This window comes from Triticum urartu, chromosome 2 (genome assembly GCF_003073215.2).
Source record: "Triticum urartu cultivar G1812 chromosome 2, Tu2.1, whole genome shotgun sequence".
NCBI lineage: Eukaryota > Viridiplantae > Streptophyta > Magnoliopsida > Poales > Poaceae > Triticum > Triticum urartu.
The window spans coordinates 726,561,017-726,583,732 of NC_053023.1; the positions used below are offsets into that span (position 1 = coordinate 726,561,017).

Consider the following 22,716-nt stretch of genomic DNA (forward strand, 5'->3'; position numbering starts at 1 on the left):
CCCCCCCCCCCCCCCCTCCACCTATCTGAGTTAGTTTAGTTCTCATTTGCCTTTTCTCGCAAAAAAATGGATGTATGGAATCTGAGATCTGGACCTCATGTTCACTGATTTTGGACCCAAGTTTTGTTGAGAGAGCCGCTAGTGGTTTCTTTGGTCCGGGACGTCAGGTTACAAATAGCAGGGATGTGCGGAAGGTACCTATCACACTAATTATCTTCAAATTGGAAGTTCTGGTCAGTGCAGGGTATTATCACCTCATGCCATTGTCCATTGTACTCTTATAGTTCAGATTTCATTTCTAATGCCCTTTGTGTGGAGCTACTTTTCTGTTGATTTTCATATTTCCTGATTAGCACATATGTCATGACACATCTTTTACTACCGCAGGTCGTTAGATTTAGTTTGTCTGAAGTATCATAGAATCTTGTCCCTTCTTAATCTAGATGGCTGATGCTCTTTCACACGCTTGTTTCCCTTAAATCTGATCTTTGGATTGATTTCACCAAAAGCAATTAATGGGCAGGTCTGTTCAATGTTGAAATCATCCAGAAAATTTTACTCTTTATTTTGCATTTTGTGGCTTCTTAATTAGGCAAACTGTCCTTCAGCAACGGGAGCTTGCACTTAATATGGGATACTCCAAATCCAAATGAGCACACTATTATAGCGAAGACCATCTCAGGATTAGATGACTTCACAAAAGTAATTGGCCAGTACAGAGGAATTGTTCCACAAATTCATTTGGTTCGCTGGCTAGTGTATAATCAATTTTCTGTAGCCCTCAAATAAAACATGCTAACAATCATTTTGTATAGATTAATGAGTTTATTTTGAGGAGCGCCATGCCATCTTTCTCGCGTCGGCAATCATCTCCCTGTGCCTTCCCATAGTGATGCTTAGCCGCTGTCTGTCTATAGTGTTCCACCAGTGGTGAGAGCAGGAAGGAAGAGGAGGCAGAAAGGGAGATGGGTAGGGAAAGGACAAAGGATGCTATGTAGTCTCTTTGATGTGATGCCACAATTTTCTTTTTTCTTTGGCTATTAAGTAAAGGTTGTGTGCTCTCTTTGGATCTCATGCCACCATTTTTTGCTACCAAGTAGTGATGCTTGCATAGTTTCCTTATGTCATATATGACCTTTTGCTTTATTGTATTATTTAGTTCATGTAAGGTGCAGATTTCCAGAAATACCAAGGATTGGGAGATGCATATTTAGCCCAAAAACTGTTATCTACACACCATTTAACTTTTTTCCGCTTCTAGGAGATGATGTTGTTCTGAACATATTGATCGCATTATGTAATTGTACTCTGCTTTTCTGCGGATGACATCACCTCGTTATAAGTTAAATTTTGGCAAAATATGCTAATTATTAATGTGCTCTGTACTTTGTGTTTCACAAACTGTTATGCACATCAACCCTTTTTTGCTCAGTCAAATGTAAGCTATGGTAGCAGCTAAAACTATCTAGCTTTTAGCTCAGTTTACTTTCTGATTGCATAATTAATATTTCCATTACATGACTGACTAGGTTCTCAACTAATCTATGCTTCTAATAAAAATGGAAAAAATACTCACATTCTGGTTGTTTTTAATTTACTGGTTTTTAAAAATTCATGCATTTCTTGATTCCTTGGAACTCATTGACATAGTTGTAGCGCCATATAAAGAAATTGTGGGAGCGGGACGGGGGATCTGCTCCGGGTGGTGCGGGACACACTGCTATCGCTCGTGCAGCAGAACAGCAGGCCGCAACGACTCGTCTGGAGAGAGCAGCGTCGACCTGATCTTGTGGAGGGCAGGTAAATTCTTTCTGTTCTTTATCTTTTCCCCGTTCTTGCTACTACGATCTGGCAGTTAGAGTCTATTGTTTGTAACATCGACAAACAATCTCAGGATTTGGCACAGATTGGATCTTCACAGTCTATAATCTTTGATACAGAGTCGAACCAGAACATGTATCAAGGGACCATGACATATCTAGCATCGGTATCTGAAGATGGCAAGATCTGGTCATGGCATCTGACTTTTGACAAGTCAGTATCTTCCAAGATAATTTATCCCGCTAGGCCTCTTCGCGTGGTTCGTGCAGCGCTGGGCCATGCCATTCTCCAATTGGGTGCCCCTCGTGGCCGTCGCTGGGCGACCATTCAGGTAGCTGTTGTTTCTTTCTCCTGTGTTGGTCAGATCATGAATGGGTTCATAGCTCGTTTGATGCCATCTTATTTTCAGCATAGCATGTATAATGTCTCGGGCATTCACATGATACTTTGTAATTTCTGAAAGAGAAACAGAGTGTGAACTATAGCTTTTTATTCATCGGGCAATTCTGATCTGTTTTTTTCGTTACATGCTAATAATGATTTTGAATGTGAGATTAGCAGCAAACAGCATTTTATATGGGTCCCCAATGGTTTTGTTTGTCTTCTTGGTTCTCACCCTTTTGTATCCTTGATGCAGTATGGGAGGTTTAAACAGAAGATGGTTGTATAAGATTTGAACAAAAGATGGAAGCACCTTATACTGAACACAACAGTATGTGATGTTCCCTTTCTCACAAAGTCCACTGCATAGTTGAGTGTCATTCCTCATGCCATTGTCCATAATCTACATAATCATGTTCTGTTCATACTACTTAACAGCAACACTTTAGTCGTCTTACAAATACCAATTTTGTTCCCTTTCTCACTGTATACTAGATAGATCAAGACCTGGGCTATTGTTATTTTTCTCCTGCCACTTTGGAAGTTTTTAACTTAATCTTTTCTAGCTTACTATATGACCTGTGTTGTTGTTATCTTGCTTACTATATGAACTTTGGTACAAGATATTTTCATTTGTTTGTTCTCTGTTCATACACTAGGTTGTACAAACTCAAAATAGTGAATTGGAGATCAGAAATATTGACTTATGTTTGCTCTTTCATCAGCCATTTATTTCATGTTATTCTACAAATGTTCTTTACCACATGAAGATTTCACAATGGATTGTTTACTAGCTCGGTTTTGTTCTGTAACATAAGTTACATGACACTGAAACATGCATAGCCGACATAGTTCCTTTTCATGTATAATTGTTTCTTTTGTTCAGTGGATGCATCATTACTAAATCTTGACATTTGTGCATATCTATCTAGCCTAACACACGTGTGCTACATACTGCCATGAGTTTCAAAAATTAATTGTTCCTGGAGATATTCCAAATTTGATTATATATGCCTATTTGATGACCAACTTCCTTCTAAGAAAAAAACCCAGCATCTATCTCAGTTACTTCCCTTTTATGTATAATAGGTATTTTCATTTAGTGCATGCTTGATTAGTAAAACTTTACATTTACACATATATATCTTACCTAAAACATGACTACTATAATCCTGATTTTTCTATGGGCATTGAATAGTGAGCGACGGAGCCTGCATATCATGAGGTCGAGGACTACGATCGACATGGATAGGGCTCGTCATGCGGCGCCGTCCTCCTGACCTCCTTCCCATCATAGCCTTATGGGAATTGGCTTACGAAGTGATTCTATACTTTAAATTATATCCTTTCTTAATATATGTGCTTGTCCATTCAGGTTTATCTTCGCTTGGAATTGGTGGAAGCGATTTTATCCCCAATTTTTTTTCTCTATATTCTGATTTGTAAGCAACAAAAGTGGTGTCAATAATATGTGATACTTGTGCATTTCAAGCTTCAGGCAGGACTTCCTTTTCACAACAATAGATGAAAATGCTCCTATTGTACCTCCGCTTTTGTGTTGCATGTGTTGCTTTTGAACCATTGTCATTTATGTCGCCAGTCATGTAAACTATAAGGACATATTAATATCTATGACCCGTAAGGCTGATTCATGGTATGAGTGTGTTGCATTACCACTGTTCTCTTATTACCGACCATGTAATAACATTGTGAACTACACCCAACAATGTGAAATGGGCGCCTACCACCTGGCACCGTCCAACTTTGTCTCAGGCGGCGTCACCGGGTGACGCTCCAACCACTAGTCCTCACAAGACTGAAACAGGTAGAGACTCCCACGGCTGGCCGACCGGCCGCATCATTAGAGAGCGAAGAGGCTCTTGTCGTCGGGGCCAAGGGCCACGGCCGCATCGAGCCCTAAGGCCGATGCATCGCACGGGAGGGAGCCGCGCACCGCATCCATCGCCATTGACAGCCACGCCGGGGACGGAGGCGTGCTCCGAGCGGCGCAGCGGTGGAGAAGGCGAGACCGGCCGGTGACCAAGTCCCGGCGCGGCGGGGGCGGAGGAGGCACAGCCTGGCGCGGGCAGCGGCCGGCCACTGCCTGGCGCGGGCATAGCACGGTGCGCTGCCGGTCGCGGGGCGCGGCGCAACAGGGACGAAGCCGCTGGAGCCGGCTTGGTCCAGCGGGGACTGAAGCCAGGCGATGCCACTTGCGATGGATGCCTTCGTCCGCCGTCCAGTGTCAAGGCAAGATTATGTTCGTGGTAAAGCAATTTTCTGAATCCATGAAGAAAATTGGAAAAGTAGCACCTTGTTCCTCTGTAGCAATTAGATGAAGTTGGTACGCCAATTTACGTGGTGCTTGACTTGAGTCTCCGATTCTCTTCTTCGTGATTCTTCTGTACTCTGTCTTGCCGTGAACAGGTCGTTGGCCGATGCGGAACGGGGCGCTGTGCCGTGAACAGGTTGTGGCCATGTACGGCGCGAGGCTGCCGCTCGGAAGTGCTTCCGCCGGGCCGAGAGCCACTGCGGTAGCGGGCGTCACCACGGCGAACCAAGGGCTGTAGCCGTCGAACTCGCAGGCGATGCAGTAGCCAGGAACCGTCGCGTCGATGGAATTGCTCCGCTGGGAGCGTGCTGATAACGTATTGAAATAAAGATCGAGAGATAATAAAATGAAGCAAGTAGTCTTTATCGATAGTGTTGGATCCTCTATATACAACATGTACAGAAGACGACGGTTCCAAGAGCCGACGCTCCAGGGAGAAACCGTTGCGACGGTTCCCACGTCGTGCGATTACATGCACGGAGAGAGCGGGGATCATCCCCTAATTAGGGCATGTATAATAATGCTGTCTTAGAAGTGTCATGTAGGATAAATGATAAGGTGAAGGAGAGAGAACTCGTAAGAAAAAGTTTGTCTTCTTTTATTTAAGAGAAGACAAGAGATGATCTCTTAGCACAATATGTCTCACCATATTTTTAGAAATAACTAATTATGAAAGATAGGGCTAAGACATGATCCATTGTAAACGTCTTTTTTTATCATATCTAAATTACATGCAAGACTTAATGTAAGACTATCTTATCAACTATTGTACATGCCCTTAGCAATGAGTTAATTATTGTTAACAATACGGACGACAGTTTCCGGACGATGCTGCGTGTACGGGTAGGAGCAAGCATTGCCACCATAAAGTCGGGCACAGACTAGTCTCGAAGAAGAAAACCCCATCTTCGGTGAAGAACAACTTTCAACATAAACACGATGGCTCCCAGGATCTGCATCTGCGCTGAGTAAAAAAATAAAAACAAATACTAGAAAATTTCAAATAATTCCTTCTTTTTTGGTATTGTAGATAATTTGGTGCGTGATGTCCGTCCCAAATTTTAAATCAGAGTCCGTCCCAAATTTTAAATCAGACATTTGAGTAGCTCTCGGCAAAAAAGACAAATTTAGGGTTCTGACTCAATTTGTCTTTTTTGCTAAGAGCTACTCAAATATCCAAATGCTTTGAAATTTGGAGCGCACCTCACGCACCAAATTATCTACCTTCCATTAAAAAATTGGATTTTCTTTTGAATTTTAATGAATTGTTTCTTGACCGGGTGCAGATGAGCCCGGGCTCAGAATTGGATATTGGGATGTGATTAACCAACTTCGTTGAAACCTTGTCAACAAAAAGAAGCTCCAGCATTCCATGGAAATGCAGAACAGGTTCTCCAGAACCAGAAGCGTACACCGTGAGCCTACTACCATAACTATATATGCCTAGACACAGGAAGAAAAGTTTGAGCAGAGCACCCTATTTGCATCTCCCTACTGCCGCTTTCTATTCCTTCTTTTTATCGAGACTGGCTTCTTATTTCCTCCAAAGATATCAAGAAAGGTATGCTTCAGCACCTTCATCAGGCCTCCTTTCGTCTGCATCCATCTATAGATTGCAAGCCAGTAGAGTCTGCCATGCTTCACACCGACGGTCGCCTCATAGGCCATAATGAAATACATGTAAATATTGAGCACCCTGAGATCCAAACAGATATTTGTGAGTACATATGACAGAAGCAAAGGGGAATAATGTTCAGACAGGCATGCAAGATAAAAATAAATAAAATAAAAGCAACAAATAGTTTGCTTCATGTCAGGTCAAGACTTTGCTGAAAGCGGAGTGCCTTGACCAAAATTCCAGTGGTTCATACACACTCAGCTACAAAATCCAGTAGCTAGATTAGTTGTGTGCAGTAACCAAATGCATCCATCAATTCAGCAGCCAGTTCATTGGACAAATGGTGCTCTACATTATGTTCCATATGCATGTCTACCTAAAACACACAAAATATCTGTGCATACTCTATCCCTCTATCCGATCCAAATGGTAAAGAAGGTACTGTATTCAGGAACTGGAAACAACAATAAGAAACACCCAAAAATTAAAGATCAGTGCATGAATTTAACATCCATGCATACTCTATCCAATCCAAATGGTAAAGAAGGTACTGTATTCAGGAAGTAGAAACAATAAGAAACACACAAAAGTTAAAGATGAGTGTCTTCTGGGATGCGAGCACCCCAAATAGTACATTTGCACTCTGATGCAGCACAGGATTAAACCAAGATTTAGGAAGAGCTGCTTAGATGGATTTCTTTTTTGCCTCCTTGAGGTTTATTTCCTGAGGGGTTAGCCCTTTTCCTTTCTTTTTTTTCTCTTTTGTACAGCTCTTAGTTTGTTTTTGATTACCCCTGGTGATCTGTGTACTTTGTAATCTCTTTTCTGATTAATAAAGCTTTAAACACTGTGGGGGTTTTCCCTACAGTTCAGAGTCAAAAAAAATAGTACATTTGTCATGTGCAAAAAATACGTTAATGTATTTATATGTACAAAAAACGTGAAAGCGCATGATATGTCATTTGCAAAAAATAGAAGACAAGCAGTTATATAACAAAAATGATGTGCTTATTTTCCCTTTACCAGTGGACATATAACAAAAATGATGTGCTTATTATATTTCATGAACTTTGTTATGTGGTATCTTGATTCCTTATGAACAAGGATTAAAAAAGCGAGCTTATGCGCCGAACGCAGCACTTCAGCCGAGTGCGGTTAAATAAGTGTGTGGCGTGCCTAGGCATAGCACCTTTCTGCTAGTCAGGAGATTAGGTGTGTGGTACAGCACTAGGCATGAGCATGGGAGCAATAGGAAGCAAGAAAAGGAAGCGGCAGGAGGCAGATAGGGGGCAGGAAAGAGGAAATAGAGCAAGCAGGGGCATCGGGTTAGGTTTAGACTCACTCCCTTGAGCCGCCTGCGCCGGATCAGAAACTCTTCCTTGTCACACCACTAACCTCAACCTTGAGCTCCTCCTTGTCACACCGTCTGTCACTCAGAGCTCCTCTTCACATCCCTAAGCTTGACATCGAGCTCCTTCTCCTCACGTCACCGGCTGCCCGCCCTCGATATACTCCACGTGTCACCGCGCGCTCCTAACCTCCTTCTCAGTTCGTTCTCATGTTGGTATTTCTTCAGGCAGGTGAGCTCCTGGTTTCTTTACCGGTCTCCCCACGATTTTGTGCTGCTGCTGTACTCTGCCTAGGCATATAGGTTCCTCTCCCGGTCTTCCCTTGATTTCTTTATGCAGGTCAGCTCCTGCTGTACTTCCCGTGCAATGTCCGCATGGAATGCCTAGGCGCACCTAAACACCACTCAAGCGAGCTAGGCGTGAGGAGAAGCCAAAATGCACGAATAGTGCTCTTTTTCCTTGCTTATTAAACTTTTTTATGTGTACAAACTTGCAAAGGTCCTCATATGAAATGGCCATCATATTTCACTTTTGGGATCAGCCATCACTTAGCCATTGTCTCAAACTCAATTTATGCTCTACATAAAACCATGCAATTTTGAATGTATATGTATCCTCGTTGTTCAGTGTTACAAGTTTGCAGCATTACACTATCATTCAGATTGGCCTCCAGAAATTAGTATCAGATCTTAGCAGATAAAAGGTCCATGCACCTTGTTTCGATTTCAACGGCATTGAGTAATTATAATTAAAGAACAGGAAAACATAGGCATTGATTAGTAAATTTTATAGAACAAGGAAACTGGAAAAGTATGCCAACCATGAATCAATTGGTACTTTTTTGTTTCTTCTAGAACAGGCACCAATGGGGACTTGCAATTAAAGAATCACGACCAAAATATGAAGCATAATAAAAATGATATTTCTCTCTATATAATCAAAGTCTTATGCTGCAACACTTACCAGATCAATTCCACAAGAAAGCGGTAGAAACCCTATCACCAGGCAAGAAAAGCATACAAAGATTAATTACTGAAGCATATAACTGCACAAACTTCCTCAAGAAGGGACTATGAGGATCATGTTGAGCCATATTGTAGGTGGAAAATATCATACCTGAAATGCACTGTTATCCTTGAAAGACAAAATAAGTAGAAGAACTGCGGCAAAAAGAAACAAGAAAAAGAATCATATCAGCATAAGTGAAAAACTACCACAGGAAACCAAGTACTTCCTCCATCCGAAAATGTAGGTTCTATTTGGATTGGTTTAAGTACCAATTTAAGAAAGTTTGACTTAAGCACAATCTAAACCGAACTTAGATTTTGAGATGGAGGGGGTACAATAAGCAAATACATAGCCAAACCATGCATTTTATCCTATGTGCATACTACTGCATATTTGGGGGAATACAGTAACTCGAGACACAAAAAATGTAGGGTAAACTTAAATCTTCAACTCACCTAGCTGTATCCGTGCACATATGCTAAATGACCTGCCATCTTTTTGCAACTGTGCAGATAAAACACTTAGCTTGTAGAACACATACCCAAGAACAATGTCCATGAAAAGGGTAGGTGTCGTTTTGCAGAGTTGGCAAAACGCAGCAAGAACTAGCAAAGCACCTGCATGTACCATAAAACATCTTTAGTAACTTATAAACCATATTACTTCAGCTCATCTTGAGTAGCACCATCAGTACCTTATAGACGACCAGACACCGTACACAATTTTCCGATGGAGGATTGCAGTCTAAACTAAAACATACTACTATCATGCATGATATTCAGTGTTAGTAAATGGGCTTAAATCGTCACTATATACATTACAATTTTGTTGTCTATACAGGGCCAAGCACTGCCTACAATTTTCCGATCTAGAATTGCGATCTAAACTAAAAGACGGCAGATCGTTAACAATATAATGATATTCAGTATTAGTGAACCGAGTAAGATTAACCCTTTTATACCTGAGAGAGTGCCGACATGGAAGCTGCGGCAGCGGAACAAGTTGCCGGCGGCCATGATCTCGCGCAGCGTGAGGATGATGGATTCGAGCGGGCCAGCGACCAGGGCATGCCATATAGCATCTAGTTCTTTCCTGCCCTGCCCAACTGGAATAAAATCGGCAAGAGGAAAAAACTCGGCGTCTTCTTCGAGCAGCGCCTCGCCCCACCAAGGGCCAGGCGGCATGGATTCCGAGTCTGAGTCGAAGTTGTGAGCGTAGCTCCAGGGAGTAGGGGCGCTGCAGTACAGCTTCGAGCCGGTTCCATCGGTACGGCTGTCGCGGCCGAGGAAACCGGCGCTGCGCGCCCATAGGGATGGCCTAACGGCGCCGGCGGCGCAGCCGCACCGGAGAAAACACGAGATGCTGGCTGACTTTATTGCCATGCTTCGAGATTTTAGGATTTTGAGGATTGGATTCAGATTGATTCGGCCGGAGGGAGGGGAGGGCAAAGGCAAAGGGGGCGGCGAGGGAGGAGAGGCATGGAAGAGGGGGTCGCTCGCTCACACGGTCGCTCACCTGGGTCTTCCCACGGCCTGCGACCTGGCTGGACCGGCCCAGCGAAGGGGCCCTGTAGCGAGAACAGAGGAGCACGCTAAGTGGACCGGCCCAGTACTATTAGTTCGCCAACTTCGTTCCTTTTTACTTTTCCTTTTCTTATTTTCAGACATTCTAGAAAATCATTTCGTTAATTTAATTTAACAAATAAAAAATGCTCTCTACGATTATATAAAATCTTTAAATGGTGTAAAAAATTAGTTACCTCAATATTTTTACAATGTTGATAGCATTCAAAGAAATGCTCGTGACATTTAAAAAATGTTCACACATTTCAACAAAATTTACATGACATTTAAATAAATATATATATATAATGTAAAAAATCTTTGTGTAACTCGTAAAAAAGTGTTTTGTAAAATTCAAATAAAATGTACATTATAGTGGAAAAGGTGTTCATGAGTTTTAGAAATATTTTCATGAAATTTGTAAAAATGATTATGGAATGTAAACGAAAATGTCCGTATAGTTAAAAAATTGCATCAGACAAAAAAAATGTTTTAATGTGTGCTAGAAAAAACTTTAACACGAATTCAAAAAATGTTTTAAAACATTATTTCGAAAAAATAACATGTATTTGATTTTTTTTAAGTATGCCAAAACCTTGAGGTAAATAATTGGTGCTTGCTTAGTAAATGGTTATATAGCTTTCTGCGGAGGACGAGAGTATGTGGATACAATTATCGAGTAACAAGTATCTGCAATCCAAGACCCTCGCACAAGTAATGTTTGTAGCCAAGTGGTTCACCTTTTTGGAAGGGGCTGATGGAAACAAAGGTTGCCTTTTTCAATAGGACCAAATTCATTGTAGGGAACGGTAGTACAACTAGGTTTTTGGAATATACATATCTAGGGGACGCGCCAGTGGCCACACAATATCCAACCCTTTTGTAAACGTAAAGAGGCTTTTGTAAGTATAATTCTACGATCGGTTCCCTTCATTCAGTTCATGATATCCCTAGTGGGGGGTGATGGGACAGATGACTACATCTTGTCCGCATGTTGATGGATGTTAACATTTCTGATGAGCCAGATACACTACACTGGAAATTATCGATGTCAGGGGTATTATCAGTGAAATCTATGTATATAGATTTGTTAAACTCTGGTCCAATCCCAAAGTCGCTACACTTTTAAAAAATTAAGGTGCCTTCGAAAAAAGTCTTTATGTGGTTTGTTTCACAAGGGGATTGGTCTGTCAGTCAGGAAAGCACATCAAGTCGGTTAATAGCTCTGGTCCGGTTTCTAACTCGGTGAATTGGTATGGTCCGGAGGCCCGGCAATAACAATAGCAGACAGGTCAGTTGTTCAAGTCCGTCACCCAACCCCATCCCTTGGAAAAGAGAAGGCAGCACCGAAGAAAGGAAAGAGCGATATGGTGGTTTTTGTTGTTCCCGCGAAGCGAAGATCATTCGCTTGGCGAATGAAGTGGATCAACCTCTTTTTGGCTCGGGCCAAACACTTTTTCTCGCTTGAAATCTTTCGATGACTAGGGAGGCGTCACCCGAGGCCAATTCCAGTGGATCACTATAGAATCTTCTAGAAGCAGGTTCTCCGGGCACTATGGTAGGACGTGGATCGATCATGACGAGAATGGACTTCTCTGTCATGTAATGGTTTAGAAGAGTCACGGTCCTGTTCCCTGCCAGGATTTTTCCCTCATTTTCAGATGCAATTTTCCACCGGAAAGAGAATCCCATATTCTTTAAGCCAAGCCGCCAATCCTAGGGTCAATGCGGAACTGGAAACCATTGCTATTTGAGCAGTTAGAGAATCGAAATTCCACTCATTTAGAAATCGATCGGCGAGCGAGAGCGGAACAAGGGTTTTCATCAAAAGAAATCCGAAGCGGTTTCATTCGATTTGTTGTGGATTGGATGATGGAAAAACCAGCAAGCAGCAATCGTAGTTAGAAAAGTTGTCGTAGCGCGCCCTACGGAGTTGTACAAAGTCAGCAACCATTTTGAGGTGCAAGCATAGGCAACACAGGACTGATGACGGGGACTTCGATGCTCCCTAGGAAGGCTCCACCAGGTTGTTGAATTGTCAAAATTTGGGTCACTAAAAAGAAAACAAAAAGCCCTAAGGACCAAAAAATAAAATCCATAAGTATAAAGAGGTGGAAGGCTGGCTGTGCTTGTGCTCACCTACAGGTCTGTCCCAGCATACAGTATTGAAAAAGACTGTCTCTTACTTCTTTTTGTCTGAATCAGCGTATATTAACTAATACTACTTTATACAGTCAATAATGAATTGAAAGGTCGTCTTTAATTCAAAAGTGCATAAGCAAGCAAGGAACGGAAGTGAGGTATGAATGATCAAATGTCTACGGGTGTCATTGAATATCATGGGGCGCTGTGAAACCGCCTCGCCAGATTGGTGGCTATTGCGACGAATTCGCTTTCGTCCCCGGCTTCCGTATAATCTGAGAAGATTTGTTGAAGAGTATCTCCTCCCTCACTATTTCACAATATAGATATCTTCGATGCTGTCATTTCGACATGTCCGCTTCAACCCCTCTTTCGCCTCCCAAAAAGCAAAGTTGGCTTGACGAGCGCGGATGAGGAAGCGGGAGCAATAAAACCAAGAATCTCTTTCTTTTCTTTCCAAATACTTTATGTCGTCGTGAGTGGTTGATAAACAACGATTGCAGTTTGATTTAGGGAGTCCCAACCCTGTGAAGCTTAACAGACAAAGAAAACGATAGAGACTTCCGGGTATAGGGTGACGACCTTAATGAATCAAGTATTCAGGTGGCGGAGTTTTTAGCTACATTGTGGAATCGAACCATAGAGCTAGCGCAATTGGGATTTAGAATACCATGCGTGAAACTAAAGAAGGTTTTCAGCCCTCTGCTCTACCAGCCAGAACCTAGAAGGACACTTCACACCCGACTTGACACAGCTTGCCTAACCGTTCGGCCGGAGATGTCGGATGCGAGATCTTTAGCTACTTGTATCAATTTGCCGCAGTGTGCTTAGATACAATGGGCTGGCAGCTGAGGCTTGGCAGGATGGGGGAGTTAATTAAGGTCGAGGGAGTGATCTTAACTATAGATAACTCGACAAAACATAATTTGAAGGGCAGTAAATGGTGTTGTTTCTGTGATCAAAATGAATCAATCCAACATCTTTTCCAAATGCACACTAGCCAAACTACTGTGGCGCATATTGTATGTGGCATTTAGTGTCAGTCCTCCTAATACCATTGCAATTTTATTTGGGATTTGGCCAATTGGGGTGGAGTCCAAAATAGCGACCCATATTTGTGTTGGGGTGTGCGCATTACTTTGGCCTATATGGAACTGTCCGAACGATGTGATTTTTAACAGATAAAATATCACTATTCTTTTGCAAATTATCTACAGAGCAACTGATTGGATTTGTATATGGTCATTACTCAGTCGTGCAGAAGTCAAGGAGCATATGGCTTATGAGTGTAATTGTTAGAAGACGGTAGCATGGGATACCTACAAACAATTTAGATGACGTCCAACAATATGATAGGTGTATAGTTATCTAGTCCTATTTTCTGTCTGTTGTGGCAATGTTCTTTTCTTTTCAACTCATTTTGAGCTACTGTATCATACAACATATTTGATGGGTAGTTTGATTAATAATATGACTACAATCATTTTGATGTAGACACTGGATAATTCTTTTTTTCTGGAAAAACACACCCAAAAGAGGACATCTGTAGAAGACAAAATCAAATTATGCAGGCTGATGTAGATACAAAAATTCAGTGTCCAAGGTCAAACACCAGAAGACAAAATCAAATTATGTAGTATATAATTACAAAGAATTTAGCAACAACTTTATACTCGCCTTCGTGTCCATCCAGATCTACCCCTTTCCGAAACTGCCACGTAGCCTGATTCGTCATCGTCAGCTTCATCATTGTTTTGGTTGTCAAACATTACTTGTGCTCTCCACTTCCCAATCAAACACGTGTCATCCACAACTTTTATCCCCTAAATTACAATCTTGGCACCATCTTTCATGGCTCCCCTCCCACCCCTGTGTCGCCTCCCTGACAAAGTTGTCAGAATCGCTATTTTGAATTGGGTCGCAGGTCGAGTGATAGGATCGTAAATTATAGAATCTTAACTATCAGGATCGTAGAAGCGTAGATTCTATAAACTAAAATCGTAGAATTAGAGGAGTTAGTTGGGATCGTAAAGTCATAGAATCGTACAAAAGAATCACGATTATGACAATCTTGCTCCCTGGCGACTCGACGGGAGAAACACTAATGTGGCCGCATCCTCCCCCCACCTCCCTTCCTTCCCTTGCCGCCGCCTGAGGGGCTCACCGGCGAAGCACGATCGGCTCCCGGGATGGCGGCGGCGCGGCGTTTTCCTCTGCTGTGTGGCGGATCTTGGAGGTGCGGCACCGGCAGGTGGCTGGTCGGCGGATCTCGGGAGGACTTCACCCCGAGGCCGGCGGCGGTGGATGCTTCACCGGAGGTGGGACGGGTGAGCGGTGGTGGAGCTCGAGGCAGAGACACCTCAGCCTCCCTTCAGTGGTTGTGGGCGCGCAATTGCGGGTGCGGGCGGGACGGGCCCGATCTGGGCTCACCCGGACCCGTCGCGGGCTAGTGTGGTGGCGGATCTGTGTTGGATCGGCCGCTGGGTGGAGTCTCGGGCAGGGGCTGCTGCCTGGACTCCGATGGGTGTGCTGCGGCAGCTGTGGGCAGGCGGGTGGGTCCGATCTGGCCATGTCCTGGCCTGTATTGATGCTTGTGGTCATTTTCGGGGCGGCACGAGTACTGGTGCCCTGTAGGCGGCCGACGGTTGCGTGGCCAGGGACTATTGTCCTTGGCGTTCGGGTCCAGATTCTCTAGAAGAAAGTCTTGCTCAATGTCGATGATGGCAACATTAGTGGATGTTGTTTTCCTTCTTGGAGGCATCACTAAGGAGATCTGTCACCCTCCTGCCTTTGGACCCTTTCTCCGGGTGAAAACCGAGATCCATCTTGTCGGATCAGCAATGGGGTATCCTTGGCTGCCTTACTTTGTTGGAAGCATTGCGTTGGAGAGGTTCTTGGTGGGCACACGTGTTTTTGCGGTGGTCTGGATGGTCGGGTTCTGGTGGTGTGTGGAGCCGGGATGGTGCGTTCTTTTGAGGATGGTCGTTGGCCGTTGTGGGGTGGTACTGGGCGGCACGAGCACACTTGACATGCTTGGTGCGGCAGACAAGTCTTGTTTTCCCTCTCCCGGGATGGGAGCGGCACATGTTTCCCTTGCTTTGGATATGTCTTCTTTCTCCAATGTCGATGAGGTCAAGGAACACATTTGTAGCAAACATGCTTGATGCGGGTGCTCTTTCATGTTGCAGTGAAGTCAAAGTCGTCGGGTAGCGAGTGCGATGGATGATGTACGATGGCATTGCGAAGATTTGCGGGGTACATTGCTCTGTCATGTTTAATTGTACTGTCGATCTTGTATCTCTTGTGGTGGTGTTGGCCTGGTTTAGTTGTTGGTCTTCTCTTTGGCTAGGCCGAAGGACCTTTTTTCTTCTGTTTTCTTTGTTTTCATCCACTGATCACTTTTTTCGAGGTAAAAGGGAGTTTCATTCCATATTGATAGGGTTACAATCCAGAGGCAGTAATTGCTCTATACAAGAAGGTCCTTGACCAAGCCACACAGCTGTGGCTCGCTCATCATGACTATATAATGTCAAACGATCTGCTACCCTATTTTGCTCTCTTATAAGCTTCTGGGGAACAAACTCCCGGATAAGCATGTGTATTTTATCTCTGCAACTAAGTGCCCATACGCTGACCTGCTTAGTCTAGTCGGAAAGACATGACAATGCTTCAGAAGAGTCAGACTGAACAACAATAGAACCCTCTGAGTGCTGGATTGCCAAAGCCATGCCCTGCATCAGTGCGTGAATCTTCACCTCCAAAGCATCATTGCAATTAAAAATATACCGGTAAGCGGCGAACACCACACTGTCATCATTATGACGTAGAATCATACCTGCCGACGCAGCTCCGTCCGTTGGTGAATAAGAACCGTCCACCGAAAGAGCAAGTCTATTATCTGTCGGAGCAGGCCAAGCAATAGCAGGTTGCTCCCTCCCAGGTCGACACAGTGTAGGACCCCCCACTGGCATTTTTCCTTTAATGATTTCATCGACACTGTAATACTTAGTCTGAGTAATTGATTGCATGTAACTCTCCAAAAACGACGCTGATGCCTCAATGGTCGCAATTTCCTTTCCGTGCACAGCGTCCGACCGCAATTGCCACACATGCCAAGTCAACATTAGGACGTTGTTGTGTTCCACTTCAGAACATGCAGCCAGTACGTTCAATAGCCAATCATCACCAGAATTAACAAGGATTGAATTACCAGGTAATACCCAACACTCACGCATGCGATTCCATAAATGCGCAGCCACAAGTCACCAACGCATGGAAAGAATCCTCCACCATAGAGCCACACAAGGGGTATGGGTCTGTACGTGAGATGTGCCTATGTAGTTTGCATTTATTTGTAGCTAGAGCACCTGCAATTGATTTCCACGTAGAGATCTTCATCTTTTGTGGAACAGAAGAATTCCAAACTGAACGCCATATTGGTCTAGCACCATCAGGGTGGGTACTAGAAGCCCCACCGCCAAACACCTCATCATGCACACTTGTTGCCAACATATAGGCACTTTTCACCAAGAAAATTCCGCTCTTCTCTGGAAACCAAGCAAAGAAATCTTCCCTATTCCTTGGGGAAGTCCGGATTTTGACAATCTCATGAATATCCATATTCCAAACATGATCATCAAGACGTTGCATATTCCAAGCTCCGTGTTCATCCAAGAAGTCTGACACCTTGTTAAACCGACAATTCCGCTTCGGCGAAATGGGGTGGAAGCCAGGGCCGCGCGGGATCCATGGGTCACGCCACACTCTGATACTCGATCCGTCACCCACTCTCCAAATAATACCTTGTCTAACAAGGTCCAAACCATGCTCGATTCCCCTCCATACCGCTGAAGCGTTACCTGAGAATACAGTGTCCAAAATATTTCCATGTGGGTAGTACTTTGCCCGAAGTAGCCTCGCACATAAACTGTCAGGATAATCAATCAATCTCCAGGCCTGCTTTGCCAGCAGAACTTGGTTAAAGGCTCTCATATCACGAAATCCAATGCCACCTCTAGCCTTTGGCAGCATCATCTTATCCCAGCTTAACCAAGCCATCTTCCTCTTTTCTTTTTCAACGCCCCACCAATACTGCCGCATCATCCGTGTAAGATCATCACAGATTGATGCTGGTAATTTGAACACACTCATAACATATGTCGGTATTGCCTGTGCCACAGCCTTAATTAATAGCTCCTTACTCCCAGAAGACATGTAACGCTCACTCCAGTCAATGAGGCGCTTACGTAAACGTTCTTGAACAGATTCAAATTTTCCTTTATGCATTCTTCCATCAGGAACCGGAAGACCCAAATACTTAGGCTCAAAGACCACCTGCGAAATTCCCGGAACATTTTTTACCTCATCCGCAACAGCTTCCTGACAATTACCAGAAAAAAGAATGAAACACTTGTCGGGATTAATGAGTTGACCCGTCACCGACGCATAGATGTTCAACAAACCTTTCACAATAATTGCCTGTTGACTAGAAGCTCAAAAAAATAACATGGAATCATCCACTGATCACTTGATCGCACATTGTTTTCCACTTGTTTCTTGCATAATCTATGAAACGGATTGCTGGATCTTTCAGAAAAAAACAAGCTCGACACCAGTAGTGCTCGAAATTCACCTCGAGTTGATTCATATCCTCATCACGGTCAGTCACTTGTTCACATGGCCTGCTCTGGACACCTGAATTCGTTAGAAGCAAAGAACCTGCATCATCTCTAAGAACCAATCTGGCATGCAGAAACGGCAAGTCGGCAACAACGCGTGCGCAGTAATCCAAAGACCGCTCCACACTGTCCACACCCACGTCCACGACTCCAGCGTTGCCAACTTTTGATTTTCGGAAAAATCGGGAACGTCTTGATTTTTCCCATGCCAAATTTAATGTTTTTCGTGGCAACTGAGTCGAGGATGACAAGTGCAGTTAATTAACGGAATAGATAAATCCCGAACGTTCGGAATTTAAGCATGTCATCCCGAACGTTTTTTTATAGCAACTTTAGTTGCTGCGAGGCGGCAACTTTAGTTGTTAACACATGGCAACTCCGTTCCAGTTCGTTTTTTTGTCAGAAAATTGCCATGTTTATCAGCATCGCCTTAACTAAAGTTGTCATGAAAAGAGTTCGGATTAGCATACTTAAATTCTGAACGTTCGGGACTTATTGAGGTCCTTAATTAAAGGTAAACGCCCGCTGAATATTGCGCCGGACACGCGCGGGCCGCATGATTTGTTTTGAATCATGCGGCTCACACCCCTCCTCGCTGGACACAGGTAGGTCCACACAAACCTTATCTTTTCACCGTTTGACCTCACAGCTCCTTCTTCCTCGCAGCACGGGAATCCGAGCTTGCGCTAACCTAGTATACGTGCACCGACAGAGAGCGGCCACAGTGAGCGTCGTCCACGAAGGTGACCACCGGTGAGCTACAAGCACCGGTAGACAACCACCGCCAGTTTTTGCTGCAATCCCAACCATGCGAGACGCTCCCCTAGACTAGCATGGCGCATGCTACAACGGCGATGGACGGCGCCGGAGACATTGCAGAACCCGCCACAAATCCCCGTGCTGCAACCGCTAGCAAAAAAGCTTCAAACCCTAGATGGAAAGTTTCAACCGGGTATAGAGAAAGGTGCAAGTGCCATTGAGGAAAGCTACAACCGTCGACAAAAATGCTACAACCTTCAATGAAAAAAATCTTCAACCGAAACAATAGAGAAAGCTTTTTAACAAGCACAACTCAAAACCAAAAAAGTTTCAACCATTTACAGAAAAGCTTCTACCATAGAGGAAAAAAGCTTCAACCATTGAGAGAGAAAGCTACAACTAGACTCTGCACAATCAGAGAAGTTACAACCGTTGATAGAGAAAGCTTCAATTGTATGTGTGAAAAACTTCATCCGATGACCGGCGAGGAGGGAAAACTACGACTGGTGACGGGGGGTGGGCAAGACGAAGATGCTACATTTTGTTTTTTGCTGGAACCGGTACTTTTTTTTGCTACGACCGGTGGATATTTTTGCTGCTACCGGCAACTCGAGGAGAGATGCATCTTTTTGTAGCTCGCCATGGGGCGTCGTGTCCGGCGAATCATTGCCACCAGAGCGTGGTCGCCGTGCACTGGAGTTGCGAGCGGTGCCACCAGAGCTACAAGCTTGCAATCATGGGCGCACGCTACTGCATCCATGGAGGTGAGAAACGCACGAGGCGACACAGGTAAGGACGGCGACCGGTGGTGACGGAAGACAAGGAGGTCGGAGGGTGCGGGGGCAGTCGGCACGTGCGAGGTGGTCCCCTTCTTCCCGTGCCGGAAGGTTGAAGATTGAAGGAGGATGAGGTCGGATCCGGCGGTTGTGGGCATTTAGATCGTACGGCTGCAGGCAAACCGGCCGAAAAACTTGGCCAGCGCGCCGGCGCCTAGCGCTGCCCTTAACTAAAGTTGTCATCCTCACCTCCGCACATGGTAATTTTCTGTTAAAAAATAAACTGCAGATATAATACTAAGAATACTAGGCCCGTAAGGGATTCTTTTTCCTGGATTTTTTGAACTTTTTTTACTACTCTTGTCAATTTGACGCGTGTGACTGGGTTAATCCTGTGCATAGCTTTTTTTAACTGGTTAAACAATTTTGCACGTTTCTCTCCTCCACCGCTTTGACCGGGCCTTCTGGGCTATTCGATTTACTTGGTACATGCCACGCGTATCTTGTCTGCCGGCCGCTTCCCACCGCGTGTCCAGTTCTCTCTCGAGAGCTCGATTCCAGAAATTGCTACATCACGGGTTGCCACTATATAAAGGGCACGCTTTCTTGCCTAGGTTCTCATCTTGCCGCGTCGTTGGTCCGTCTCCCAAATTCCGGAAGCGACGGAAGTGCTTTTGGATCGTGCGTGCCTCTCAGACGGCCGGCGTGCGTGACGTGGCGGCAGCGAGGGCGGGTCTTTCTTGTGCGCGTGCGTGTGGTGGTGCATGTGAGGGTTGGACTGCTGAGGCTGCAGCGACCTCGAGCACGACTACGCGACGCAAGATTTAGTGGAGAAGGAGCTAGCCGTGGTCGGGCAGGTTCGGGGTGCAGGCGCAGCCGCGCAGGTGCTCCGGAAACCACGCGCGTGATAGAAGGTACTGTTCTACACGCACATGTGCGCTCGCTGCCTCTTCAGAGTCAAGCAATTGCAGCTGAGTCTGCGGCTTGGCGCCTTGCAATAGTAGTATGTAATGTTTATTTCTTTGCCACTAATACTAGGAATCAGAAGTAGCTTAATTGCATTATTAGCACAGTTGAAAAAAAACAGACAGGGGAACAGAGTACCATATATCATCATCTTTTATTGTGTTTTTTCCAGCAGCACCTGTCTTGCCGAGCCAGTCGCATAATCTTGCAGTTGCAGGGCCGAGCTGCTCCCTGTCTTTGCATTTCCTCCAGGACTTCAGGTAATTTTTGATATATATATATATATATATATATATATATATATTCTCTCCCTGTTCTTTTTATCTATCGGCCCATGGATCTGTTTTGAGTTGCACATTCCTTTGGCGCAACAATGCATATATGATTCATGATTCGTTCAATATGGCTATGTTACACTTGATTCAAATCAAAATCAGACATACATCTGCACAATGATTATTTTAACGAGAAAGCTAAATTCCTACCGGCAGGATTTTAGTAACAGATCCACACGCGCTGGATGTCGTCCATTATAAATCGTACGACCATCGCGCTCCAAAAATACAGTTCATTGATATTACAATTGTTTTGCCACCGCCTAGTCAAAGATAACGTTTCGCTGGCCTCCCCGCCTGTGCGACAACTGCTCCATGCGGCGTCGTCATCCTCCCGCTCGCCGCATGCCCCATCTCTCGCCTCGCTCGGTGCGCCCACCGCCGGCAAGGAGCACCAGCAGAAGCGCCCCTCGAACCTCCCATATGCCCCTGCTCCTTCCCTCTTCCTTCCTTCTCCCTGCTCCTTCCCTTCTCTTCTTTCTCTCAACCACCCTGTCTCTCGGTTACATGGCCGCCGCCCGATACGGCGCCGTCTCCGACCTCCCCTACTTCGTCCACGTCCAGATATGGCCATTCCCCGACACCCTTCACCCCTGCGCCGCCGGGTTCGCGCCCGCCGGCCTCCCCTAGTCCTGGAGCGCCGTCGCAGCGTCAGTTGCATCACGCCGAGGACGCGTGCAACCGCATGTCTGATTTTTCCTCTCTGTAAGAATCTAGCACCCCAATCCTCTTGTCGTCAGCCGCGAGTAAGAAACCATGTGCGTTGCCTGACGAGCCGCTACTTGAAGCTGATGTAGTTGCATGGTTTGGCTGCTGTCATACCTAATTTTTTATGCAAATACTAGGTACATGTAGTGTATACGGTTCAAAGTTGTAGGTCTGCACTTTACTACCATCAATGGGCATCGCAGGTGGTAGAAGCACTCGTCGGAAAGAGAAAAGAAAACTGCACAACCTGATGGCTGCGTGAGACTTTGTCTACAAGGAAGAAGACACAAATATAGAAGTATACATGATCCAGCCGACTACCTCACACGAGTACGCGACTTGCCACCTCTTTCATGATTCCAAAATCCTGGAAAACCTTGTGATTGTGATAGTTTGAGGACAGTGGTCAACAACCACCAAGGCGAGGCCACAAAGGATGTGCAAAATCACTGTCAGCTAAGCTTGTGATGCATGCGACTTCTAGGAATTGGGATTGATCCATTCTTTGCTTCGTCTCTCTCTACATTTTCCTCTCTTAATTAATTTTGCAAATTTTTCTCTTCGTGGATGCCACGTGAAATGAAGCCAGCACTATGCATGGTGGCAGGAGTCTCTGCAAATTACTTGCTTTATTGTTCTGCATTTGGAATAATTAGTAGCTGAATTTGTGGAGTTTTTCTCATTTCAAATGTTATAGACAGCTAGAAAGACAATCTATTGTATAAGCCGTCTATACCCCCACCTCCCGATAACTTATGTACAAATAACATGATAATTTATGCACACCATAGCAGATGACCTATGTACAACCCATCGGCAACTTATTGCCCCCCCACCCCCCCACCCCCAATAACTTTTGTGCAAATTGCATGATAATTTTTATGCACACCGGAGCTAATAACATATGTACGTACCGCAAACCTGATAACTTAGGTACAAACATTACGATAACGTTTTCCTAGGTAAAAAGTTGTTGAACACATACCCTGATAACTTCTGTGTAAAAGAGTGACAGTAGACACACTACTGACCTGATAACTTAGGTACAAACACCACAGTAAGTTTTCAACGAGAGGCGGGAGTTGTTGGAAAACATACCACCGGTAACTTTTGTGTAAAATGGCATTGGAATACACTGGTAGAAAAAGGGCATATTGTCCCGGTTCGTAAGGGCCTTTTGTCCCGGTTCCTGAACCGGGACTAAAGGGTCGGTACAAATGCCCTGCCCCTTTAGTCCCGGTTCAATCTAGAACCGGGACTGATGGGCCTCCACGTGGCCTG

The 22,716-nt window shown here is 44.6% G+C and overlaps 1 protein-coding gene and 2 long non-coding RNA genes across 5 annotated transcripts; 2 read left to right on the forward strand and 1 right to left on the reverse strand.

The window, feature by feature from the left end:
• The first annotated feature begins 6 nt into the window (after positions 1-6).
• LOC125540192 lies at positions 7-5,131 on the forward strand. 2 transcript variants are annotated; one of them, XR_007297234.1, is made up of 5 exons: positions 7-1,800; positions 1,941-2,152; positions 2,459-2,533; positions 3,401-4,469; positions 4,630-5,131. It is a non-coding gene; the product is annotated as an uncharacterized LOC125540192 (long non-coding RNA). The 2 variants fall into 2 exon arrangements; XR_007297235.1 differs by lacking the exon at positions 4,630-5,131 and having other exon boundaries at positions 2,459-2,571; positions 3,401-3,687.
• Positions 5,132-5,835: 704 nt separating this feature from the next.
• Positions 5,836-10,008, reverse strand: LOC125540191. 2 transcript variants are annotated; one of them, XR_007297233.1, is made up of 6 exons: positions 9,471-10,008; positions 8,965-9,126; positions 8,618-8,661; positions 8,465-8,496; positions 7,495-7,894; positions 6,010-6,230 (listed from the first exon to the last, which is right to left on the reverse strand). XR_007297233.1 is itself a non-coding variant. In XM_048703774.1 (5 exons), the coding sequence occupies exons 1-5, from the start codon at positions 9,889-9,891 to the stop codon at positions 6,026-6,028; spliced, it is 864 nt and encodes a 287-aa protein (XP_048559731.1). In that variant the 5' UTR covers positions 9,892-10,007; the 3' UTR covers positions 5,836-6,025. The 2 variants fall into 2 exon arrangements, 1 of the variants encoding a protein (XP_048559731.1); XM_048703774.1 differs by lacking the exon at positions 7,495-7,894 and having other exon boundaries at positions 5,836-6,230; positions 9,471-10,007.
• A 9,787-nt stretch (positions 10,009-19,795) lies between these two features.
• Positions 19,796-21,994, forward strand: LOC125534412. Its single transcript, XR_007294476.1, has 3 exons — positions 19,796-20,340; positions 20,565-20,652; positions 21,639-21,994. It is a non-coding gene; the product is annotated as an uncharacterized LOC125534412 (long non-coding RNA).
• Positions 21,995-22,716: the final 722 nt, after the last annotated feature.